The 23,568-nt window shown below is 38.8% G+C and overlaps 1 protein-coding gene across 4 annotated transcripts in view; it reads left to right on the top strand.

Moving 5' to 3' along the window:
- The window catches only part of LOC124162836 (DENN domain-containing protein 5B), a 142,252-nt gene that overhangs the window by 95,112 nt on the left and 23,572 nt on the right, over positions 1-23,568 (top strand). For all 4 annotated transcript variants that reach the window (XM_046539506.1, XM_046539504.1, XM_046539505.1 and 1 more), the window contains one exon: positions 11,866-11,994. In XM_046539506.1, coding sequence (XP_046395462.1) covers positions 11,866-11,994 — 129 coding nt within the window. The remainder of the gene's footprint in view (positions 1-11,865; positions 11,995-23,568) is intronic.

Below are 23,568 nucleotides of genomic sequence, written 5' to 3'. Positions count from 1 at the left end.
AGTGCCTGGTGTTTGGATCAGAAGGGGAGCGAAACATTACAAGAAGACAAATCACCCAGCTTGCGAGTTGAAGGTCGCAGCGCTGTACTCGCGGAAGAAATCAGTTGAAGAAGCGTTCCCTGGTAGATTCTACCGACTCTTGGTTAACTTTCATGAGACTGTTCTTGTTGATGAGCATAAATTCGAAGATTAGGATGAACCGTCATGAAAAAACGTTAAATCGAGCAAAAAAATCTTGAGCGGGACAAATTTTTACGACCATAAATGCGGAAAAACGCAAAATGCGGAAACACAAAATACGGATAATTTTTACATTGTCCTAATAGGGAATGAATCGGGACCCAAAAAAATAAATGCTAAATGCGGAAAAACGTTAAATGCGAAGACGTTAAATCCGGATCCGACTGTAATAGAAACACCGAAGTATCATGGAAATACTTCTTAGAAATTCTACGCCAACAAATCAACTAATATATTCCGTACAAACTGAAGTTTGGTAGTTAATAAACTGTCGCTGGGACAACAGCAATGTTGAGAGGGCCCTTAAGAAACGGAGAAAACTGTACAACTTACTCAAAAGGTCTTTTTTATTTATTTTACCAGACTAGACAAGATTTATTCATTATATACATAAATTATCCATGGTGATACATTTCTTTCGGAGGTCATCCAACTATCCCTATGTATGTGCGGTGGATAGTTTTGGCATAAAAGCGACAGGTAAAGTGAAGGAAGAGTTCTGAAGGAGTTAGAATTAATCAATGGTACTGTGAGAATATTATCGGACGAGAAAGTAAAATATAGGTGCTATTTCGCGCTCAAAAACTGCTACGGGCATACAGAAATCTTGCACAGATGTTAAATGAATTAGGTTGGGAGCCACAAGAGACTCGGATGCTGCGCACTAGGCTTACTTATATTGCTTTAGCTATGGAGAATGTATATTTTTATGAACGATGCGGGGAACATAATATTAGGGCCTCACTACGTTTCCAGGTCCCACAAGATAAATGAGAGAGATATTTTGCCGAACGGACAGGTATTGGAATTCGTTTTTCACTCGCACAATAAAGGACCTTAATAAATGCAAGGCGTAATTTCTTTAAGGAGTAAGGAGTATTTCTTTTTGTGTGTAAACGGCAGGTGTCCTAACACCCCCACCAAACACCTATTGAGGCGGCTTGCAGGGTAGTATAAAGATGTTGATGTATTAACCCTCCGACTCCACCTGGGGTCTTTTTTGACCCCAGGGTTGATAAAATGCCTGTATTTTTTGACTCAATTCAGATTATCTTGCCATGTTACAGATATGCCTTCCCGCATGTTTTGTCTTTAAATTCATGCCATTTTTTAATTAAAATTTTGAGTTATTTACGGATGGGATTATTTTTCCTGAGTGGGGTCAAATTTGACCCCAGGTGGAGACTGTGTAGGTATTAAATTTTGAAACGTATATCTGTGGAAACATAATTGATAAAACGTGTTGAAAGGTAGGTAATCCTTATGTAGGTTTTCATGGTGGGATGAAGATTTAGATGCAAAGTTTCCGGGTTATACACCGCGTGTGTCTTTCTTCATATACAACAGTTTCGCCGACATTGCTGCTAGCAGCTTTAGGTCACTGGAGTGCAGAGTGGAGGTAGAGATCGTCTTTTATATCATTCATTCAAGGCTGGGCTCATCTCATTAGTCAATCCTTCCTCGTGTATTCCTTTTTTCCCTATAAAACTTTTTCCGGATTTTGTTGGAGCACTCTGTTCAACATCTAAATCTACATGATAAACTCCTAGCCACCTCTAGGGTTTTGGGCAGGGGGTGAGTATTTTTTACTCAACGTACACTCTTTTCCATAAGTTGGGTAGCTATTTCCCGTCTCTCCTGCTGAAAATGTTCGTAGAATCCAATATCTTTTCCTCCGTTTGGAGCTATATTTTGAATATAATGTATCACAGATATTGTAACGTGGGCCCAGTGAAGGTTGAGTGAAAATAGCCACCACCTGCCTGAGTTCTCTCGGAGGGTATCATGTTGATGTATTATCCTCATATTATTTCATGACAAACACTTGGCATTTTCACTCATGAAATAATAACAGCATGGAACGCCTATGTCAAAGGCACTATCTGGCCTCTTAGACCATCGTAACCCTATGTCATCAGCAGGTGCATTGAGCGAAGGAAATGAAAATACTCTAGGGGACAATTTGCCTCAACTGTGATTATGATTCATCACCTTTACTTTGTCACAGGATTTCCCCTTCCACCTAATTTTCGAACTAGCCACCGCTGTCTATGCGCAATTCTCATGTCGAGGAGGTCAGGCCTTATTTTCGTTTTAGCTCTGCAGGTGCATAGTCCACATCGAAAGAGATTTTTTGGGACCAGTAAAAAACTGTACCTTCAAAACGTTGTAATAAACATGGAGTTTCATCGGCTGAGCTGAGGATATAGTGCAGATCAGGTACTAAATGAAATTTTTGAGAACAATGACGAAGACATACAAATGGACAGTTGTGAATTGAGTAGTGATGAAGAGGAACGAATTGAAATACAAGAGGATGTCACAGACGTGATAGTGGAAGAAGAAAACTCGTCAGAGAGTTTGAGGACAGTGAAGATGAGGGACATTGCACCACCACTCCACTAAGTTCAAATCGCGTAGAAATTCCGAGGGTGATGTTACCCGCCAAAAGGTAGTTATTCTAGTTTCAACTCAACACCGCTCATTTGATGTTAGTCGTGGTGAAAATAAAAAAACTAATTTTATTTTATTATCATAAAAAATCCGGCGTCGACACTGTAGATCTAATGGCAAGGCATTACTCAGTAAAGCGTAGGACAAGAAGAGGACCTCTTGTTCCATTTATATATTATTTATATTGTAGCATTTATTACTTTTGTTTGAAATTCAAAGAGGTTCAACGGGGAAACAGAAAAGGGAGCAAGGAGAAATTTTTTTATTGATTTGGCAAAGGAGTTAGTAGAACCAAAGATAAGAAGGTAATTAAAAAATCCTCAGACACGAATGAAAGTAATTAGGGAAGCAGTTAACTCTAAAGGATTTGAACATTTATTCCACTGCAGCGTAGAAGGGATTTGCCACTACGTAGAAAAAAACGTAGGTGCTGTTCATTTTGTCCGAGAGAATCCGGTAGGTAATGAATCGGAGGTGTGAAAAATGTGGTCTTTGTTTGTAATGATCGTTCAAATATCATTATATTCTGCAGAAAATGTGAAGGATTGTAAGATAGATTAGTTGTAATTTCAATACTTAATTTTATAAAAGTAATTGTTCTTTTGTCTTGGGCTGAAAAGAAAAAATTATAAGAGAAATTTTCTGGATGAACAATAATTTTTTGAGTTTTCTAGGATAAATGTTATTGTATTTCAAAATGTTAATATTACTTGATAAAACAATAAAATTGCCTATTTATGTCTTTATTATAATTTAAAACGGTATAATTCAAAATGTCTTGAAAATTAACTGTTTGTTTTTAAATTTACGGCTTGGGGTCAAAAAAGACCCCAGGTGGAGTTCACGTAAGTATTGAGCAGGTGGAGGCCGAGGGTTAAAATGATGATGAAATACAATTAATAATTTTAACTTACGAACGCAATTGATATCACCCATATCTTCAAACTTATTAATGGCGCTCACCCAGGAATTTGCTGTGATATATTTAGGTGGGATGAATGATATTTTTCTTAAGTTGTCAAGAGTAAAATGAAAAGAAACCAATTTATTTCCACATGGTCCTTATAATAATAGTGGACTCACTAAAAGGAAAGCGTCGGAATTTTTAATCACGTTGTTTCCCACATTTTTTGCGACGAAGAAATAGAAATTTAAAAACTATGATTATCGATAGAATTACAATTATTTTTATAACTATTGGGTCGTCAAAATGAGATGAAATACGAATTTATGTGATTATTTTTTGAGAATTTTAATGACTTATAGGTAGAGGTCCGTGAATTTCGCGAGATGCGATATCGCGAAATAACGCGAAATAACACGAAATAATGCGAAATCGGTTATTTAAAACGAAATTTTGCGTTATTTGCGATTTTAGGTGGATTAGCGAAAAAATCATATGTAATGAGTCGTAATCTATTCAAACATAAGCCTTCATTGTTTAACGCTGCCGACGTTCATTTGCTCTATCTCATTACGATTCCAAGGTCAATAGGCTCGTTTAGTCTCTCGCATCCGCGTAATATCGCGCACTGTGGTGATTTATCCGCCAGAATTAGCCGTTAAATTTATCACTGCCTCTTTCTTACCTGAAGAATTAGATATTATGAATTAAAAATGCGCGGAAAGAAATTTAGCGCGGCCGCGGAGGAGCGGAAATACAAGCTCACACGCCCGATACGCGTCAATGCCGAGCAGTAATTCCGGCGACTCACCGCGGCGCATTAGACTGCGTTATTGGATAACTTGTTGCAGGAATACCTTGAGTATGGGTCTAATGTAACAATTTCGTTGACTTAAACACGGCCGCTGGCTGGGACCGGGCCGCCGTTCACGGCACGGCCCACAGCGTGGCAGAGTCGTCTCGTCTGAAAGCGGCCTGAATTTCACGGCGTCGTGACGTGAGCGGCGGCCAGCGAAAAGTCGTTTCGTCAGAAAGCGGCCTCAATGTAGCACTGCCTGTATTTCGCGCCGTACACGGCGCACCGCCGGGCCGGATTGAAATAGACGCCGTGGTGACCATGGCGGCCGTCAATGGCACCGTGCGTGAACTGCGCGGTTCGATTCGTTTTAAGACATTCATGGACACGTAAGGTTATTTGAAAGCACGAAGCGCTAGCAGTTGGGAGAAGGGGAGGAAGGAACAGAAAGGATAGGAGGAGAGGGGATTCTCCTTATTTGCAGACGGATCGTCGAATATTTAGCTCTCCACTGAGCTACAATGCAAAAAAATCATTTCGACATTGGCCAAATCTAATACCTAATTCTTCAGGTGAGAAAGCGTCTCATTCTAGATGCTTCAGGATCGATAAATGGGAAATAATTTTTCAAGTTTCTTTGAATCCGATCATGTTTTGTTATGTGCGCTTCTTTCTCTGCCTTTCCTGACTGATAGGCAACAGCTGTAATCAAAACTAAGCGACTTTGTTGTATCTAGCTGCTGTCCCATCTTCCCTCAACACCTGGGTGAGGGGTATCGAAAGGGAACCCACGACATGAAACATTTCAGACAATTTGTAAGTTATACAGTACTGCAGCTACCCAGCACTCAGTTTGAAAACACCACCATGATAGGTTGTGTTTTGGGGTTGGACTGTTTTTTTTATCGTAGTTCCAGCTTTCAATATTGAACGAAGGATAGGAATTTTAAAATGCCAAAAGCTAGTGATACTCTTCACACCAGGGTAAGTGAATTTAGTTGAGAAGGATGTTATGTGAAAGACAGAGTATTACTGTGCAAAGTTTGTGATAAAAGATTTTAATTCAAAAGGTGTGACACTTTGTTAAAGCACATCAGTAGCGATACTCATAAATGTGCGAAAGAAAGGGGACCCACAAAACGACAGCTATCATTTGAACACACAGTCAGTCACTCAAAGAAAGGAAAGGAGGAGCTTGTTGTTGCTACTACAGAAGCATTTTTAAAGGCTTTATTTAGTTTAGAGAAACTTGACAATGCAAAAATCCCGGAATGGTTCTTGAAGTATACACATATAAGGTAGTGGGGATTTTGCCGTTTGCTGATTGTATTAGCTAAGACTACATACTTGAACCATTCATATACCTTGAACCAATATAAATTGAACCACTTCTTTCATGTTGTTTTATCAGAAATTTTGTGCTATCGAAATTGTGTTAAATGTTAAGTAAAATGCTTAATAAAAGTATAGGTATTAATGAAACAAGTACCATAAAATAATAAAACGCCTATACACCGGGAAAAATGTAACATTATAATAACACCGCCAAGATTTTCTATAACACCGAAATCACATGGTTTTAAAACGAATTTTAGCAAAAAATAAAACCACTTTCACGGACCTCTACTTATAGGTTAGGGAATTACAGTCAAAGGAGATTTGGTATTAATTAGCCGAAAAGACACGAAGATACAATTAATCTCACCTCCCCTGATTATTTCTTCACCGTGAACGCATCTGTTTAGAAATGTGTTAGATAGATAAAGTCATCATTTAAATAACTTTAGTCGTTCACAAGAATTCAGCACTAACTTTTTCTTGAGGCATCTGCGAGATTATGTTGATGTTAAGGACATCTCCTTTATGAAGAGAAAAAAAGTATTATAAATTCGGATTCGAACCCTCCCAGAACTTTACTGCAACTTCCGCATACAGTATAGACCTACTCGGCCATGGAGCGACGTATTAGTGAGAGATAAACGGTGACTCCAAATATGAATTTAGAGATAGGAAAACCCTGCCACGGAGCCCGAAAGAAAACACTCAGGCCGCGCAAGGTGAGTGTGGACGTGAGTTACCCCACTGCATTCCATCCGCTAATCTTAATTCTGATTGGGTTCACGCTCCTGCAGTTTGACTCCGGCTTCGGTAGCTAGGTCGCGTCCACCTCCGTCCTCGTCGACTCTTGTTGGCATACAAGTGAGAGAGGCAGGTCGCTTTATGTGCCAACCTCACAAGTTTTCACGACCCGGCCTCATCAGTTAAGTGGGACTATGGGGTGTCTACATACTTTTGAAAACGATAGTACGACTGCTTTAGAAGGGCAGGATTTCATGTAGATAGAGTCAAAGAACTTGATTGGTGACGAGGATACTATAGACAACGAGTGAAATCTTCTTGAGACAAATTGTACATTTTTCGTAGTTTGTCAAACTAGATTCATGTGACGTGACGTGACGGTAGGGAGTGCAGATGACCTTTTGGATAAACCCTTAGAGAAAGATGCAGATGAGGAGGACAAACAGGATGAAGAGGCTCCTTTCCACCTTCACACCAAGACACAGTAGTTGCTGTTCACACACTAAGGAATTACTTGTTAGGGGGAAACTGCTCTGAGAAAATGCTTGATGAACAGCAAAAAATTGAAAATACAGTAAAACTTTGATTTTACGCAGTTGGAGGGACCGAAATATGGGCACTGTGCAAAATCAAGTGTAGGTATTGAGGAGGAGTATAGTTTTCAGGATAACTCTTGCTCATTATTTTTAGAAGGCTTAGTCATACACTTTTGTATAGCTCTGATTTAAGCCAGAATCGGAACCAGAAAAAGTCTCATATGTGAGGTTTTAGGTAAAAGAGCATGAAATCTTTTTCAATCACGTCAGATGTATGTTTTTTGTATTCAATTATTCATTTGAGGGCAAGAAAATGAAGCCTAACAATCTTATTTACTCACAAGCAATACCACAGATGACGTGTTACCTTAAGAGAAACAACGTTGCATTCCTGAACAATTTTTCCCATGGTTGAATAACATGATTGAATTGCTAGCTTTTCTGGCACTAAGATTACTTCTGTTACCCAGGAGAAATTTCAGAATGATGATACTAAATGCTCTCAGAGAAGCTAATTTTCAAAAATATTCTCTTTAAAAGCAGTTTTCAGGAAATCCGTTTAACCACCTGTAGACAAACAAAGATTGGAGATGAAGAAATGAGATATCTGAGGATAGTCATCCAAATTAACCCCACTAACAGGGAGCAAAATTTCGCTAATACATCACAAAGGCTAGGCTTTACACCCTGTGGGCCTGGGTTCAAGTCCTGGCAGTAGCAGAAACTTATCAGAGATGGCGGTATCCCTACTTGAATGTAATGTGGAGGCCACTTCCAGTGCACCACTCTGTCCAGCAGATGGGACATTAAGTCCTGGTCCCTTTTGAGCTTATCATTACAACCTGGCTAATGCCAACACAAGTTTCCTATCCCCCCAGCCCTTACTTTATGGCGCTAATGACCCCAGCCGTCGGTTACCTCCTTTCAAATAGCATACCATAGATAATACGGAGCACTCAGGACCGGGATATTCGGAAAGTTAGACTTTTCCGGTGTTTGGATCACATTTTTTAGCTGAGCCATTTAAATAACCGTGCAACTACTGTCATGCCGCCAGTGACGAATAAAACAATGATTAATAGTCCGGAACAATTTTCCCTCTTTATAATTTTTACGCATTAAAAAAGCATTTTCCTATTTTAGCATTAGTAGATTGAATCTACCTGGAATAGCTTCTCTGTCGGCATTCTTCCGCAAATTCAGCGCCGGGACCTTCGACTTACAAGCCATGTGACTCATCTTCACGTAATATTTTGCTTCCCCATATCTGATAACAACACTGGACACTTTTTGTATTTCGTTTTAATGGTGCTAAGCCATTCCTGAGTTTAAAGGGACTACCATATCACTCACCTCTTGAATTTGACTTTAATGATTACATGATGATTGACGATGCGAGTTATTCTCCGAGGGCATTAACTCCCGTTCAGTTAAAAATAAACGCTTGCCACCTAGGGGAGTTAAGCTAATAGCTGTAAAGTTCCGATCATGTTTCATTTAAACCCACTGACAATGAGATACAAGTTGAGTAAGTTCTGATAAGTGCACCGCGCAAGCAACTTTCCCTCCCTCCAGTCGTCCCGCAGATGTGGGGTTAGCCCGCGGAATGAGACAACGTATGCTGCTTTTACCAACGTGTTGAATCACTATCGACTTACTTACATACTAGAAGTTCGACTACCTTTTTTGGATCACCTTGGAAGCCAAAATTTTGGCACGGAAGGATTTTTAACGACTCATTTCGCTGGGGCGACGGAAAAAATAGCTTTGGCAAAATTCTACAAAACCTTCCGTTAGGGATTCCGTTAGGGATTCCGTAGCTCATAATTCTCGATTAACAACCATCTACTGTATTTACAATAAATATGTTATAAACAGCGTCGATCAATAAGCCAAATAATAAACGAAAGGTGATAATGTTAATATCTCTGGCGATCATCAGTCTTAATCAAAAGTAGTTACGCATACACGTCGATTGCCGTATGTTTTAGGTTTTGATATTCTTCTACGGCAAATTTGAACTAAGAGCGATATTCGAGTTTGTAAAGGAGCCTGAAATATTACTGAGGGGGCGCACGGGGAAGCAATTATTAGATTTGTGATGTTTTTAGTTTCACGCTCAACAGCGCGACGTCATTTCAACCATTCCTGTATTCATTTTTGCAACTCATTGAGACGAATAAATAACCTAACTTCATATTGCTCCAGTCGGAATTTTCAAAACAAGTCGAAAGACAACTGCGTAAAATCAAGATTAGCGGCCTCTTTGGGGCTTGGGTAATGCTGCGCAAAATCGAAAAACTGCGTAAAATCAAGAAAAGATGTAAAATCAAAGTTTCACCATTGCAATTCCCTATGCTTTCCAGCTGGACTTGAGTATCAATGCGTAAAAACGAGACTTGATGTAAAATCAAAGTGCGTAAAATCAAAGTTTTACTGTAAATAGGTAATATGTTAAATAATATAATAATAGCTTCATTGATTCCTTTTAGCAAGTAACACTGAAATGTTGCTGCCATTGTAATTCTTGGATGTGTTTGCAATATCTTCTTTCATAATTCTCTAATAAATGAATAATTCTAATCCTCATCATGCTGTATTTCAGTGAATCTTTTGGCCAATTTTCTCAACTGACTGATGTACTGGTTAAACATTCGAAAACTCGACAAAACTGATATTGTCAGTATAATGTATTTGCAAAATTATCCACAAACATCCACCTCATACCAAACATATCGATTGAGACTAGTTATGCTGTTTTTATACCTTTATTCGGCGATCAAAAAATACGAAAAGGGAATAAAATATCCGAAACTGGATAATTGATATTTTAAAATTGAAAATCCCCCATTTCTTTCTTCAAATATGTTGATACTCAACTAGATTGTGCCTGATAATGACTCTTATGCTGTTTTACTTATCAAGCCCGTAGGGGTAATTGTGGTAAGGGTTGTAATGAATGGTATTTCATGGTCTTTAGATTTGTATGCAATTAAGAAGGGAGCTCACCCATTGATAGGACGTGATGGTTTGATGAAAGCCTTGAATTTTCATATACCGGAGAAGATGCGAGGCAGTTAGTTGAAATGTTGTGAAGGGTCGATTGATCCATCATCTATTAAGCAAATCGTTGACCAATTTCCAGAAGTTTTTACAGATGAAGTGGGTAACTGTAAGGAACCTGGCAAACTTCAACTTAAACCAAATTGTGCACCCAAAATTTTTAAACCTAGACCATTAACTTTATTTTTAAATTTAAACTCTGCCACCTGTCCTATTGTGGAAATTGCATCGGTAAATTTTACATTCTGGAGGAAAAACTTAGCTGTCTCTTATATCATCTGTAAGCCAGGTGTCCGTTCCTATGTGTGTATCATGTCTGAAGTATATGCTGGATTTCAGCAAGCTTGTTTTTCAATGATATAGCAATTAACTATGTCATATTTTGTAGCTTGATTTTTGATTTGTTCTTATCCATGCTAATGTGTATTTCATGATTGAATTTCACCTGAAGTGCTTATTACATTTGATATATTTTCTTTCTCTGGAGTATGCATTTTGGAATTTTTGTTATTTTCCAGCATTACCTCTCCTTCAAGTGTACTTCGATGTGAAAATTTTTGCAATGCAGATTACCTTTGAGGCTACGTTTAGTCAAATCATTACAAATCCCAATAGATGACCTTCCCTCTCGCCTAAAAAAAAATACCTACAGTGTTCAATAATTGTAGAAGGCACCTGTGGTCAGATACCTCTTTGGAATATGTAATGCACTCCACATGAATTGAGGGGAGCCCGGCACCATCTAAGCACCTTTGCCTGGAGATCTATGAACTCTGCTTCAATGCTCACACAGAATTTGCACAGCCTCTTGTTGATCCAGGCAACCCTGTCCCAAACTCCAGGGCCACAGTCCATCAGTGGAACAATGCTGCAAGTGGGTAGTCGCAGATCGACACGAGTGCCCCTCCGAACACGTTCCACCTCCAAGTTTAGATCCCAATCCAAGGAATCCAAGGTCTCATCGTCTCTGCGCTCATAAGCATCATGAGTGGAGACATGGCCTGCCACCCACAGTCTAGAGCAGTCTGTGCCCTACACCGCTGCTTTAACTGCCACCGTGGTAGCGTGGGTGCGAACCCCCCATGGTGTACACCCTTGAAGGTAGTGACCCTTTGGTCCACTCCAACTCCCTCTGCCATCTTTTCCAACCTCCAACTTTATGAAGTAGGTAGAGAATTATTTTGAGGTACAAAATTTTTAGTTCGTTATTTTGTTTAAACTGTTAAATCCATGTATAAGGGCATACATGGGGTTATTTATGGAAAGTATCCGATGATCTGTGAATGTGCGCAATTAGCTTGAACTGTGATACCTGCATTTTGGACCTTGCACTTGTTAGTGTGATGTGTGTTGCGCTCAAAATGATGTTCATTTGTAACAAATTTGCGCACTTGTAGTGGAAATCTTCATTGAAGTTATTCAACATATATTTGAAACTCAGCAGTATAGCCTAAAAGGTTTCTGTTCTACTTAACAGTGTCAACTGACACTCAGATGCAATGCAATGCAAGTTTGGTGCTTATCATAAGTGCTCACAGAGAAGGCCCAAAAAGGTAATTAACTTAAATTCAATTATCCATGAAGTCTCCTACTACCTAGTTGCTGATTATTGGCAGTCATGTCAGTTATGGTTTAACTTGTTTCTGTGCTGACTGTAAGTGGCTCTCATCCCTTGTGCCATCATACATACATTCCACATTTTCTCATTGTCACTATTGTCCGAATAATTACTTTGGCTATGTGACTTCTGTGATGAGTCAAGTGTTGACTGATGTCCATGTTTGTCTTTCCAGGAGTGTTCAGGGCATGTCTGAGATCAAGACAGACATTGGGTTTGCGAGGGCGTGGGTCCGCCTCTCCCTCGAGAAGAAGCTGCTCTCGGCACACCTGCGAGCACTCACGAGTGAGCATGCACTCCTCAGGTGAGCCACATGTGAGCATGTAGTGTATCTTATTTGGATTCGCACAACATTCCTCTGTTTCCTCTTCAACAAGCAATACTAATCCCAAAAAAAAGATAAATTTTTTCTCTCAGCTGCCTAGAATGAATTTTTTTGTGTTGTTTACATTTATCTGATAGTCAGGAGTTAAAAGCGTTGAGTTGCAATGCATGTGAGGAGTTAAATATTAAGTTTATTACTCCTGGTGCTGAAAGGGAACACTACACATTTTTTAGAGAGACTTTACTGGGCACATGCACGTCAAGATAGGCACACACTTGCATTGGTAATAAAATGAGGCATGCAAAAAAGTTGGGATGAAGGCAACCAATAAAAAATGAGTTATTATATTCATCGAGCACGTAACAAAGGGATTGAACCCATTCATGATGGGAGCAACAATGTTTTTTAGCCAGTCAGGCATTGGATGAGTGGCACTTATGATTTTACTCAAAACATGAGAGAACATAGTCGCAGCAGCATCACTTAAAGGAAAATAGATCCTTCAAATACTTCAATTTGGCTATACTCTCATTTGGACCCCATTGGCCCTCTGTTAATAGAATATCGGCTGCATTTAAATGGTATGGGACTTGTTGACATTGAACCATAATCTTTATAGACTTACATGAAATTAGATATCAACAGTTCAGACGCAAACTTTGTACACAGATTGAGGGTCAACATTCCCTAATGAATCTTGAATTTCAGTCCGTCTGGGAATGGAATGATGACTGGGAAATACACATTTGCTTTTAATAATGAAATGGTGATTCTTCATCATTTCCCTTATACAAGGGGATGATCTTATGGGGATCCAATCTTTTATGGATCTGTTGAGTCCGGCCAGGGATCAGCAGTGGTTAGCTCTCTCTCCGTGTCACGAGCACCCTTCCCTTCCCTTCACTCGGCCGAGATGGGGAAGCGGGATTGGATTAGGGTAGTGAGGATGTGAGTGGGACCAGAAAAACCACGACTTAGGGTTGCGTGGGGTTTCTGTCATTTGAGTACAGTAGAACCTCGCTTTTACACCCCCGCAATTTACGTTTTCCTGCAATTTGCGACATTTTCGTCGAGTCCTGATGATTTAAGTATCTCTACAATGTTAAGTCTTCCCCACATTTACGCTGACGAAATTTCAAATGACCCGCTATTTACGCCAGGCCGCCAAAGGGAACATGGCGGATAGCGCACCGTAATCAAGAAGAATGAGTTTTAGAGATCGGAGGCAGGGATAACCTTTTTGCAAGAAGGTTGCAAATATAGGAAAGGAAGTTGTATTTACAACCTCCTTGCCTTTTTGGCATACCGGTCACCAGTGCCACTATCATTAATACAGCGTCTTTGAACCACTACAATAATTCATTCTTCATTTGTTTCTGACCACTATCGTGGGATTTCCTGAGACAGGTTGTTTGCGAAGTTTAAATTTCTTTTCAAGTATAGGGAAGTGCACTAATTTTTTTTTATTGCTGAATTTGAAAGTTTAGCCTAAAAAAGAAACATTAGTATAGTCACTTTTATTTTCTGCATCTGGGGTATGCACTTTAAAACGTTTTGAAAGTCGGAAAATTTCATGTTGCGCTGAAACACAGTGCCTCCATCTTGATTGAGATGTGACGTCACAAGGCAGTAGTCACCAGTGGAGTATCGCTGAATTCCGTCGCCTTCTTTAGCGCAGCGAGAGTTTCCGGGAATCGGTGGAGTTTGCTTCCTAAAAATGTCGTCTAGTACCGTGAACATGAATTCAAAATAGAATTATAAATGATTTTTTGTTCCAAATTTCATCTCGACGTCGAAACAAAAGCCTGGAGAAGATATTCATTCCCGTGCCTTAAGCACAAGCTATACGGAATAAATGGTTCAAGGCTGCTCCTGACTCTTACCTATCGATGATATTCTGTTTTGAAGATCATTTGAAGGTATTGTAAGATCAAATTGATATTTATATTATAATAATTTACTTAATAGGTACCTCAGTCACATCAGAAAGTGTGTTGAGTCAAAATATAGCATCTTCCGCGTAGACCTACGTAATTTATAAACTGAAAGTAGTTTGGTTAAAGAATTATGGCGCGACTGTTTTTTTACACGACCGGGCAAAATGCGTACTTTGCCCATGATATGTGCATATATGATAACAAACGATTTTTGTTAAAGTTAATCTTTATTTGTTGAAATTAGTACATTTATAGGTGATACAGATATAAAGGTACACGGCAGGTCGCGCGGCGTAATTTGTACTCCACTGGTGACGGGTTCACCTTGCTGATCCAAAAAATTAGCTACAATACCTCGAACTTTGAAAACTCGCAATATAGGCAGTCAAAGTACATTGTAAGAATACACGAGACCATTATAGCCCAGAATGTACGTACAATGTCGAAATCCTTGGTTTTAAAAGATTGACGTATTTTATACGCCAGCGCGCCCGGTCCAGGGTTATCAACTTTTATTTCATCCTATTTGTTAGTTGAAATTATATTTCAGAATGGTTCTTTTAGCACTGCTACTGAGGTAAACTGGTAGGTACTGAGGTATATACTGAGTAAGTAAACTCCCTTTGGAGTAATGTGAATTACAAGTGTTCGAGATATATGGCATTTTATATTCGCTTTGTGTTCTTATTAATTATGCCTGTACGCATATTGTTGCTTGCCGCGAGCCTTTAATGGTATGTGGTCTTGCAAAAGTGGTTTTCATTTTTAATGTGGAAGTTGGTCAGTATAAGCAAAGAAAAAATTAACATTTTAGCGCACACCAACCCTTGTAGTCATCGTATCTCTGCGTTTGTAATGACACTGCTAAAATACCTAAACGCCATAATGATGATAAAAAAATTGTCTCATGTCAATGATTGCTGCAATTATAATTAATGATAAACTTGATGCCGTATGATCACAATGAAGACAACAAAAAATAATGCCATGAAGCAGTCTTGAACCACGGTCCTTCAGGTAAGATATATCCTTAGAATCGCGCACGCTACCACTACCCCAACCGACCCCTAGGAATTAGAGGACATTTTGTATTTATATACATAACTTGTAAAAAGTAACGCATGAAAATTAATTAATTACAGCCTAACTAACGCCCTAATTGAAAAAGATGCAGCAAGGTACGCGGTCTCCCTTGTTAGCCTTAACGTCTCGCGTTTCTATGGAGCGTTGAACCTGTCCTCCTCATTCAAAAATTCAGTAACCATAACTACATCAAAGTTTGGTATACCATTTATAAATCGTTGGAATTTTCCTTCTCCCAACCAAGCTTATCTTTTCTTGAACCCATCCTGGACAGCGAACCATTGCAACAACTAGCCAGCTCGGAAATAAGGCTAACATCCCATGGTTCTAGTTGCGAAGGGCGAACGTTCCGGCCGGCGTGAATACATACGCAACGAATAAGTCTTGCAGCAAACGTCTGAAATAGGTTTATTAGTTTGACTCGGTTCTTACCAAAAACGTTTTGGCATGATAAACGGCATTGTGTCAAAATATACCCAGCGAAAAATAAATGCCATCATGCATTTATTAAAGATTCAATGTGCTATTCGTACTACTCTTTCCAAACTTGAAGTTGACACGTAAATGAATATTAATAGATATATTACGCAATGATGAAGTCGTTTACTCAAAAGAGAAACATCCACATATATATTCTGAAGATATTTTATGACAGCAAAAAACGGATACCCTCAAATTCTGTAATTTTTCTATGCAATAATAGTGGTATAACTAAACGGTGTAGAAGCTGCCTTCTGCTACTGCCTTGTGACGTCACGGCCAATATTCAACATGGACACCCGTTTTCGCGGCCTTTGAATTTTTCCATATTTCAGACGGTCATCTCGAATAAAGTATTCACTATTAGGATTTAAACTGTGGTTTTACGACATTATGTTATTCTGAACTCTAATTTAAAAAATGTGTTTGGTGCATTTGAAACACTAGTGCACTTCCCTATTGTAGGTTTTCCACTTCACTTTTAAGCATCGTAGTTACAAATATAGACGCTATGTTTATACTCGTAGTCTTTATCGTGATGATCCACCCACTGCGCGTTCTCCTTCGCGTACATTATTACCAAGTTCTTCATTTATTTTTAAATTCGTTTTAATCGTAATCTCCTTTTCCCTGCTTTTTTGTGACAGCGTCAATAAACGCAAATCTAATACTGAATGGCCTAGAAATGAGAGAGGAAAAATTTTTCAATAGAAGATAAAATAAAAATGTTGGGAAGAGTTGACTCGCATGTATAGGTTCACGCGTTTCCCTTGCCAAAGAACTTTGGATTCCAGTGTCCACATTACACATAGTGCAGTGGATTGCGGACCTATTGCAAAGAGGCGAAAATATGTTAAGTACTCGAAATATGATAGACTATAGAAGAAATTTTAAAAGAATGGTTTCAGTGCACCAGGTCCTCGAACATACCCATAAGGGGAGTTATTTTGAAGGAAAAAGCACAACATGCAGCAATGAGGCTGGGAATCGAAGACTTCGAGGCTTCAAAGGATGGTTATAAGCAGGTTTAAGACTAGGCATAATGTTGTATACAAAACAATTTGTGGTGATTCCAATAGTGTTGTTCCCCAAACAGTGGCACAGTGGAAGGAACATTGTTTAAGTGAGCATATATAGAAGGGTATGCTCCAAAAGACATTTTCAATTTAGATGAGACGGGCCTTTTTTTCAATACACTTCCCCATACGAGTTTAGAGGTGAATCTCACCATGGTGGGAAGCATAGCAAAGTGCGTTTAACAGTATTGTATGGTGCTAATGCTAATGGTAGTGAAAAGTTAAGGCCATTTTTCATTGGAAAATCCAAAAATCCCAGATGTTTTAAAAATATCAAGACAAGTGAGGAGGATGATGATGATACAGAAATACCAAAAGAAAGCGCAATCAATGCTATATCTGCTGTCAGTGCACTCAGGCAACATTTACCAACTGTTGCAGGAAATGAGAGAGAATTAGAGCTGTTGGACATCATAGAAAAAAGAGTATAAATAATTTGCACAAATAAAATGACCAATCAAACAAAGATAATGGAATATTTCCAGAAGAAGGCTAATTAAAAGAACATATTGCAATGGTGCTTCTTTTTTCATCATTGAATTCATCCCAGAATATTTCATTCAAATTTGACGATATAAAATTATTTGCATTCAATTTTAAGAAGACTTCTTGAGAGTCAAGGTTGATACATATTGTTTTTAATTAAATGTTTAATGGATTTTCAGTCAAATATTTTTTTTAGTTTGTCCAAAGATTAAAATATCTTTACTTTAAAAGATTTTTTTAATATTACGGAGTTAATGGAATATGTTTATCCGTTTTACTTATTTATCAGCAATTATCTGTGTTAAAGGATATCTTTCAGAAGACTGATGTTTTATATGATCTACCTCACTGAGAGTTCAGTACTAGTAAAGAATTTTTTGTTACCATAATTAAAGGTTTTATATTTACTATTCATTTAGAACACGATCCATATGGAAAATAGAACATTAAACTATATTTAAAGGGGTTATTTTTCATTAAATTGTGCCTAACCTCGATTTTACACTTTCCCGCGATTTACACTTTTTTTCCTTGTCCCCCTCAAAAGTGTAAAAGAGGGGTTTTACTGTATATTAATTTTTTGATCGCTGTGTTGCCAATCGCTGTGTCCTCGGCAATCATTTTCTTCATGATTTGCTATTGTTTCCTCTTGATGACTTGGATGAGTTATGTATCTAGGGGTCTAGTCGCCATTAAAGTTATATGGTAAATCGAGTCGATTTGCACTTGAATTCTTCAAGTGGTTAGTTAATTGGTTAAGGTACATGTTTGTGTCATGTGTGCTCGAGTATTGTGTCCATTAGTATATTAAACAGCCAAAAAGTCACCAACTCTTTCGTTTTTAGGCGAGAAACTCGCTAACTAACAATGATGGAGGTCACCTTTGCAACCATTTTGTGATTGAGTCATTGTACTATCATTTGCAAAAGTCGTGCAACAAATCGAGCAGTGCCACTTACGCTCCACATACGATTGCGCCGGGAAATGGTATGAATTTAGGGTGTATGCAGCAATCCAACACTAGTCTTCATGTTTCAATGTATGGAGAACGGGTCATTAGGGGGGTGAGGTATTTTTTCATCCTTTTCAGTCTCGGGATTTGACCGCTTCCATTTAAGTGAAATTAATTTTCATGATATTCCCCCAAACACATTGTAGCATTTTATGCATGAGGAAAGATCGAGGGTAATTCCTAAGAGAGATTTAAAAAAGTTTGTAGCGTGGTTCTTTTTGAGTGATCTTAGCTCTTTTAAGAGAGCTGGAAATCTCGAGTCACTCACTGTGAACATGGCAGACTTTTGTTTACATCTATTGACTAGTCAAGGTCAAACTAGAGAGGAAAGGAATATGCAGTAGAAGAGAAGGCAGCAAGGGAAGTGGAAGTAGAGACAAAGCATGAGTCATAGTCAGGCACTTGCTTGCGTAGACAGTTTGCCTTATGCCCTGGTTTCTATATACCGCATATCTCCGAATATAGTCCCCTCTTTTTTTCCAAAAATGGCCGAGGAAAAGTAAGGAGGGGGACTATAATCGAGTGTAATCCAGTTTAGCATACTAAAGGTGACCATCAAGTGATAAATAACAGCATAATGGCTAATGTTCTCGTATTCTTTCTATTTGAGTATATTTATGAGGATTATAATCGGAGATAAGAGTAAATACTGCCACGTTTTACCGGAAATTAAGACAATTTTTACCACAAATGTTGTAAAGATTCGATTCTTCCTATTCAAATAGCATATCGAATATGCGTTTTCACAGAATCCATCGGGTTGCTGTTAATTTTTCTTGGAAAAGTATTGTTAGAATACCGTATAAGCGTGTGTAAGAGGCGCACACGTGTAAGAGGCGCACCCCTATTTTGAGAATCGAAGCTATAAAGAAAAAAAATTTTGCGGCATTTTTTTAATCCTATCGTGCGGTGTTGCATACGTATGCCTGGAATTTCGACAGTTATCGAAATTTCCTCTTTCAGTACTATTTGAAAGAGGAAATTTTGATAACTGCGGCGGTAATAGCGGCATAAGAGGGAGTAGAAAGAGTTCCAATCCTCTCTTCGCATACGCCATCGCTCTACGTTGCTTGTCCTACTCACCAACAATTTTGTTTAAAAGCTCTCGCAGAAGTATTGCAATAGAATTGCAGCCGTGGAAAATTTTAAGGCAAAACACGACAGGCAGGTAGCATGAACCTTCCCAAGAGATTGGACAACAATCGGGGCAATCTCAGTGCCGTAGGATAATAACCACATCGTAGATTTAAGGCCCCTTCACACACACCAATTTTGGACGGCGGGTAAAATATCGGCCGTCCACATTCCAATCGTGAACAATGGGAGAGCATTGGAGCTTGCACACGTACTGACCACGCGCCGGCACCGGCAAAATGCCGGTTAGCTGCCGGCCATTGTCACTGTGGATCGCCGGCGCCGGCTCAAAAACATAGCAACTTATCGTTTGACCGGTAAAAATCTGGCGTGTGTGCAAGCATCGCTTCGCCGGTAAAATATCGGCCGATATTTTACCGGCCGTCCAAAATCGGTGTGTGTGCAAGGGGCCTAACGGAACTACACTCGGCCCTCCATCAGCTAATGCCTCTGCCGTTTTTTCCTTTCCGAGACTCCACAGGAAAATAGAAAAATATCAAATTGCAGGGGAACAATGGAAACTTGTTTCATCCCCACCCCATCTCACCAACTGACCTTTTTCGGTCTACCAGGTTCAATTCTCCGAGTTTCTGGAGGTCAAATGCGAGGTGAGTCACCTTCTGAGCTCGGAGATATCTCGATATCTTTCAGCAATTGTAAGACACGCAAGAGGTTCTAAAAAGAATTAGACCTAACGTGATCTATATCTAAGAGCATCTAAGTTTTATGAGCTCTAATTGATTGACACAAAGATTTATAGCTAAAGCAAGGCTACTAATATTCAACATAGTCCAAACAGCACAATTTCGGAAGAAACAAGCGTAGCATTAGCGCATCCAAACAAGACGAGACGGACTGGAAATTTCAGGCAACGCAAACTGCGTATATCACATTGCTGCGCCTTCGCCCCTTCACTTTAAAGGCAGCGATGTCACGTGCAAGATCGGACGTGTTCTTCCCTTGCTCCTTCGCTCATAGCCTTGTAGCTTGAAATACGGAGGGAAGGGAGCGCGCTCCTTCCCCTCGACTGCTCCTTCAGCGCTCTTCTCTTATTAGCATTTCCGATTTCTTCTATCCACCATTTAGTCCAACAATGAACACACCTGTTCGAATTTTTTGAATTTTTTTTTTAATTCAAACAGGAGCATTTTAAAAATACGTCAATAAAGGATAAACTGCCCTGCCTGCCGCTTGTTTTTGACCCAGGGTTTCAGATGACTGACTCTCGCTGAAAACCAAGGCCACTCAGTTCCCCTTGAACTTGCAACCGGTGAAGGGGAGGGGGGGAAGATAAGAAGTTTGTGTAAGAGGCGCACCCCCATTTTCGGCTGCAGTATCTGGGAAAAAAGGTGCGCCTCTTACACGCGCTTATACGGTAATTCAATCGACACTGATCACTTAATGACGCAAAATAATAAATAATTAAAATCAAAACTAAACACACACTATCATTACATTAATCGAACACTAGACTTGAATCAATAGTATATGTACCCGTCGCTCATTTAATATTTACAAGATTTCAATCATTGCGAAAAATAAACAGATTAAGTGAACCTTTCGTGACGATTTAGCATTTCATTGCGTCCGTAGCTACTATACGTCCATGTGCCCGTGCGGTTCGTGTTTACAACCACTGCCTTTACCGCCTTCACAGAACAAGAATGCGCAATCGTTGATTCATTTGTTTCTGAAAAGGCGCAATAATCGACGGCTTTAAACCAGAAGCGCCAGCATTACTGCATTTGATCGAAATCCAGTGACTCAGCATCGAAAGTGTGATCAATTTATTGAGGATTATCTTCAATTCGCCAGGGTAAGTGGGATCGATGAATTACGTCACATAATGTTTCGCAATTATTTCCGCAATATTTTCTTTATTAAAAATAATTTTACGTTCCACAGTGAGGTGATGGCTCAAGTAGAAAGATGAGGATCAATCCTGAGGCAGATAAGAAGCCATCAAAGACGGAGTTTCGATGCCAATTTAAAAATAGCCGTTGCAGAATACGCCGTTAATCATAGTACATATTCATATGGCGGCTGAAAAATTTGGCGTGGAAAGAAAGTCAGTGCGACTTTGGAAAGCCCAGTTACCTCGCTTGCAAAGCGCTAATACGTCGCGGAAGTCATTTCGGGGGCCTCGATGCGGCAGATTCCAAGAACAAGAGGAAAATATCGTCAAATTCGTGCACAAATGCAGAGCAGAAGCTCTTTGTGTGACTTATGCAATGATTCGCGACAAGGCATTGAAAATTGATATCATATTTTTCCAGTTTTAATGTTTGTTGAAAAAAGTTTATTTCTTAGTTTATTACTTTGATATTTGTAAGTCCTGTAGTTTAATTATTTTGCTTAGCAGGCATTTGATGGCAATATTTTTATAACATTTATAATTTATTTAGCACAATTTTATTTAGATTTCCTAAATTCTTCTAGTCACTTGGATTTGTGATGACTTGATGGGTGTGTTACACTGGATCTAAGGAAGTTTCAGGGCCAAATGCAATACTGTTTCTGGGCTTTAAGTTAAAGCTTATATATTGGCATTGTCTGTAGTCATTTGGAAATCAAAAATATTAATAATTTGTGAATGTTCAAAAAAATACAATAGCGTTGGATACTTAAAAAATTTTCTCATTTCTTCATTACATCTGGTTAAGGAACTATAATAAATTACTGATACATGCAATGGATCACAACATGTTTTAGGTGTAGTTATTTTGTTGTGATGGAAAATACAGTAAAACCTCTATGTAGTGAACCTCTCTACATCGAAAACCTCTATACATCATACCAACCCTCTGGTCCCGTCAGTTTTACATGTAAATTTATAGGCAAACCTCTCTATAGTGAACCTCTTTATATCGTAAAACCTCTATATATCATAGCAACGAGACACCCCTGAGACGGCCTAATTACCTCCGCATTTCGTACCGAGACAACTAGAGACCATCAATGCAGCCACGATAACGAACATGGAATGACATTATCAGCGATAAATATTTCACGCTTATTTTTTTCTTATACACCTTTAATAATTTTCACGTTAACCATTAGTTTGGGCCATTTTGTTCCATATGAGAGCATACCTAACAGTAAATAAGAAAAAGGCATCCAACTCTCCTAATCATATTAAGTGGTAGTTAATGATGATGATGACAGAAGACATTGTTTTCTCTCAAATCATGGTCAAAATCTTGCGATTGCAATCGCTTTCATTTACTTATGGCTTTATTTTCTTGTAAGTGCCTACATACAATGTTCAGTTAATAAAAGAGGTGACCAGCGCAGCTTATAATCACTTGCTGGCGAAAATATTTCAACCAACTTCACTCCCATCCATGGAGACAGAATTACTCGACAACATTGCTACTTCTGCTTCTAAAATGAAAATATTTCATGAATATACTGCGACTCGAAATAAATCAAATACAATTTTGCAATTATTTCATTCCCACATTTCCCAGTGTAGCACTTTCTTACTACCGCCTTGGTAATTTTTTCGATGCTTTCGTGAACGATCGTAGTTTATAATTTATTGCGCTTAGCGACATATGTCTTGCCTGCGTATTTATGCCGCAAAATCTGACTCTTCCATCGGGAGTCCGGGATGTCAATTTCTAGCAATACTGACGAACATCAATCCATGCGCGACAATGTTAGGTGAAGGAGACAGATAATTAGCTGATATGCGGTAGGGCAATGAAATTTCTTACCGTCGCCGCCGCATTCTAAAGTAGTTCACCCAGCATTCTCGCCGGGAAATCACGTCCTTTCGCAGACCTAGCATTTTTGTGTGCCCCTGACAGATTTTTTCTTCGGAACACTACTTGCATTATATTTTGGAGAGAGAGAATTCAATGAAATTTTCAAAATTGTGCTCAATTTGTTGTCTATTTTTTGCAGTAGTCACATTTTTATTTATATTTTTATAATTTTTAACAAGTCACATGTTATAAGAATGATAAATCAGTTCTCTAAAAGATATTATTAGGAGTATTTTCAATTATTGCCCATAAAATATAAAAATTACTTAATTAATCATAGGCTGATGATGGATTCGAGAAATAAAAGAAGGCGACTACTTGGCATTACCACATAATTAGCAATTTCTCTAGCCATCAACAAGGGCTAGCAGAAGGAAGATGTAGCAGTGACCTTTGGAAAGCCATCATTCACCCTGACATCTATTTTAAACAACCAAGGAAAAACATAAGAAACTGTCTATCTAGGCTGCACAATTAAAACACTCAGGCAGTGAAATATGAGGATGAAGAAATTATGTTGAGAAATATAAAACTATTGTACTTCCCTCCGAACACTATTAGTAAATTGAATAATT

This window comes from Ischnura elegans, chromosome 7 (assembly GCF_921293095.1).
Source record: "Ischnura elegans chromosome 7, ioIscEleg1.1, whole genome shotgun sequence".
NCBI lineage: Eukaryota > Metazoa > Arthropoda > Insecta > Odonata > Coenagrionidae > Ischnura > Ischnura elegans.
This window is presented reverse-complemented; position numbering and strand designations above follow the sequence as displayed.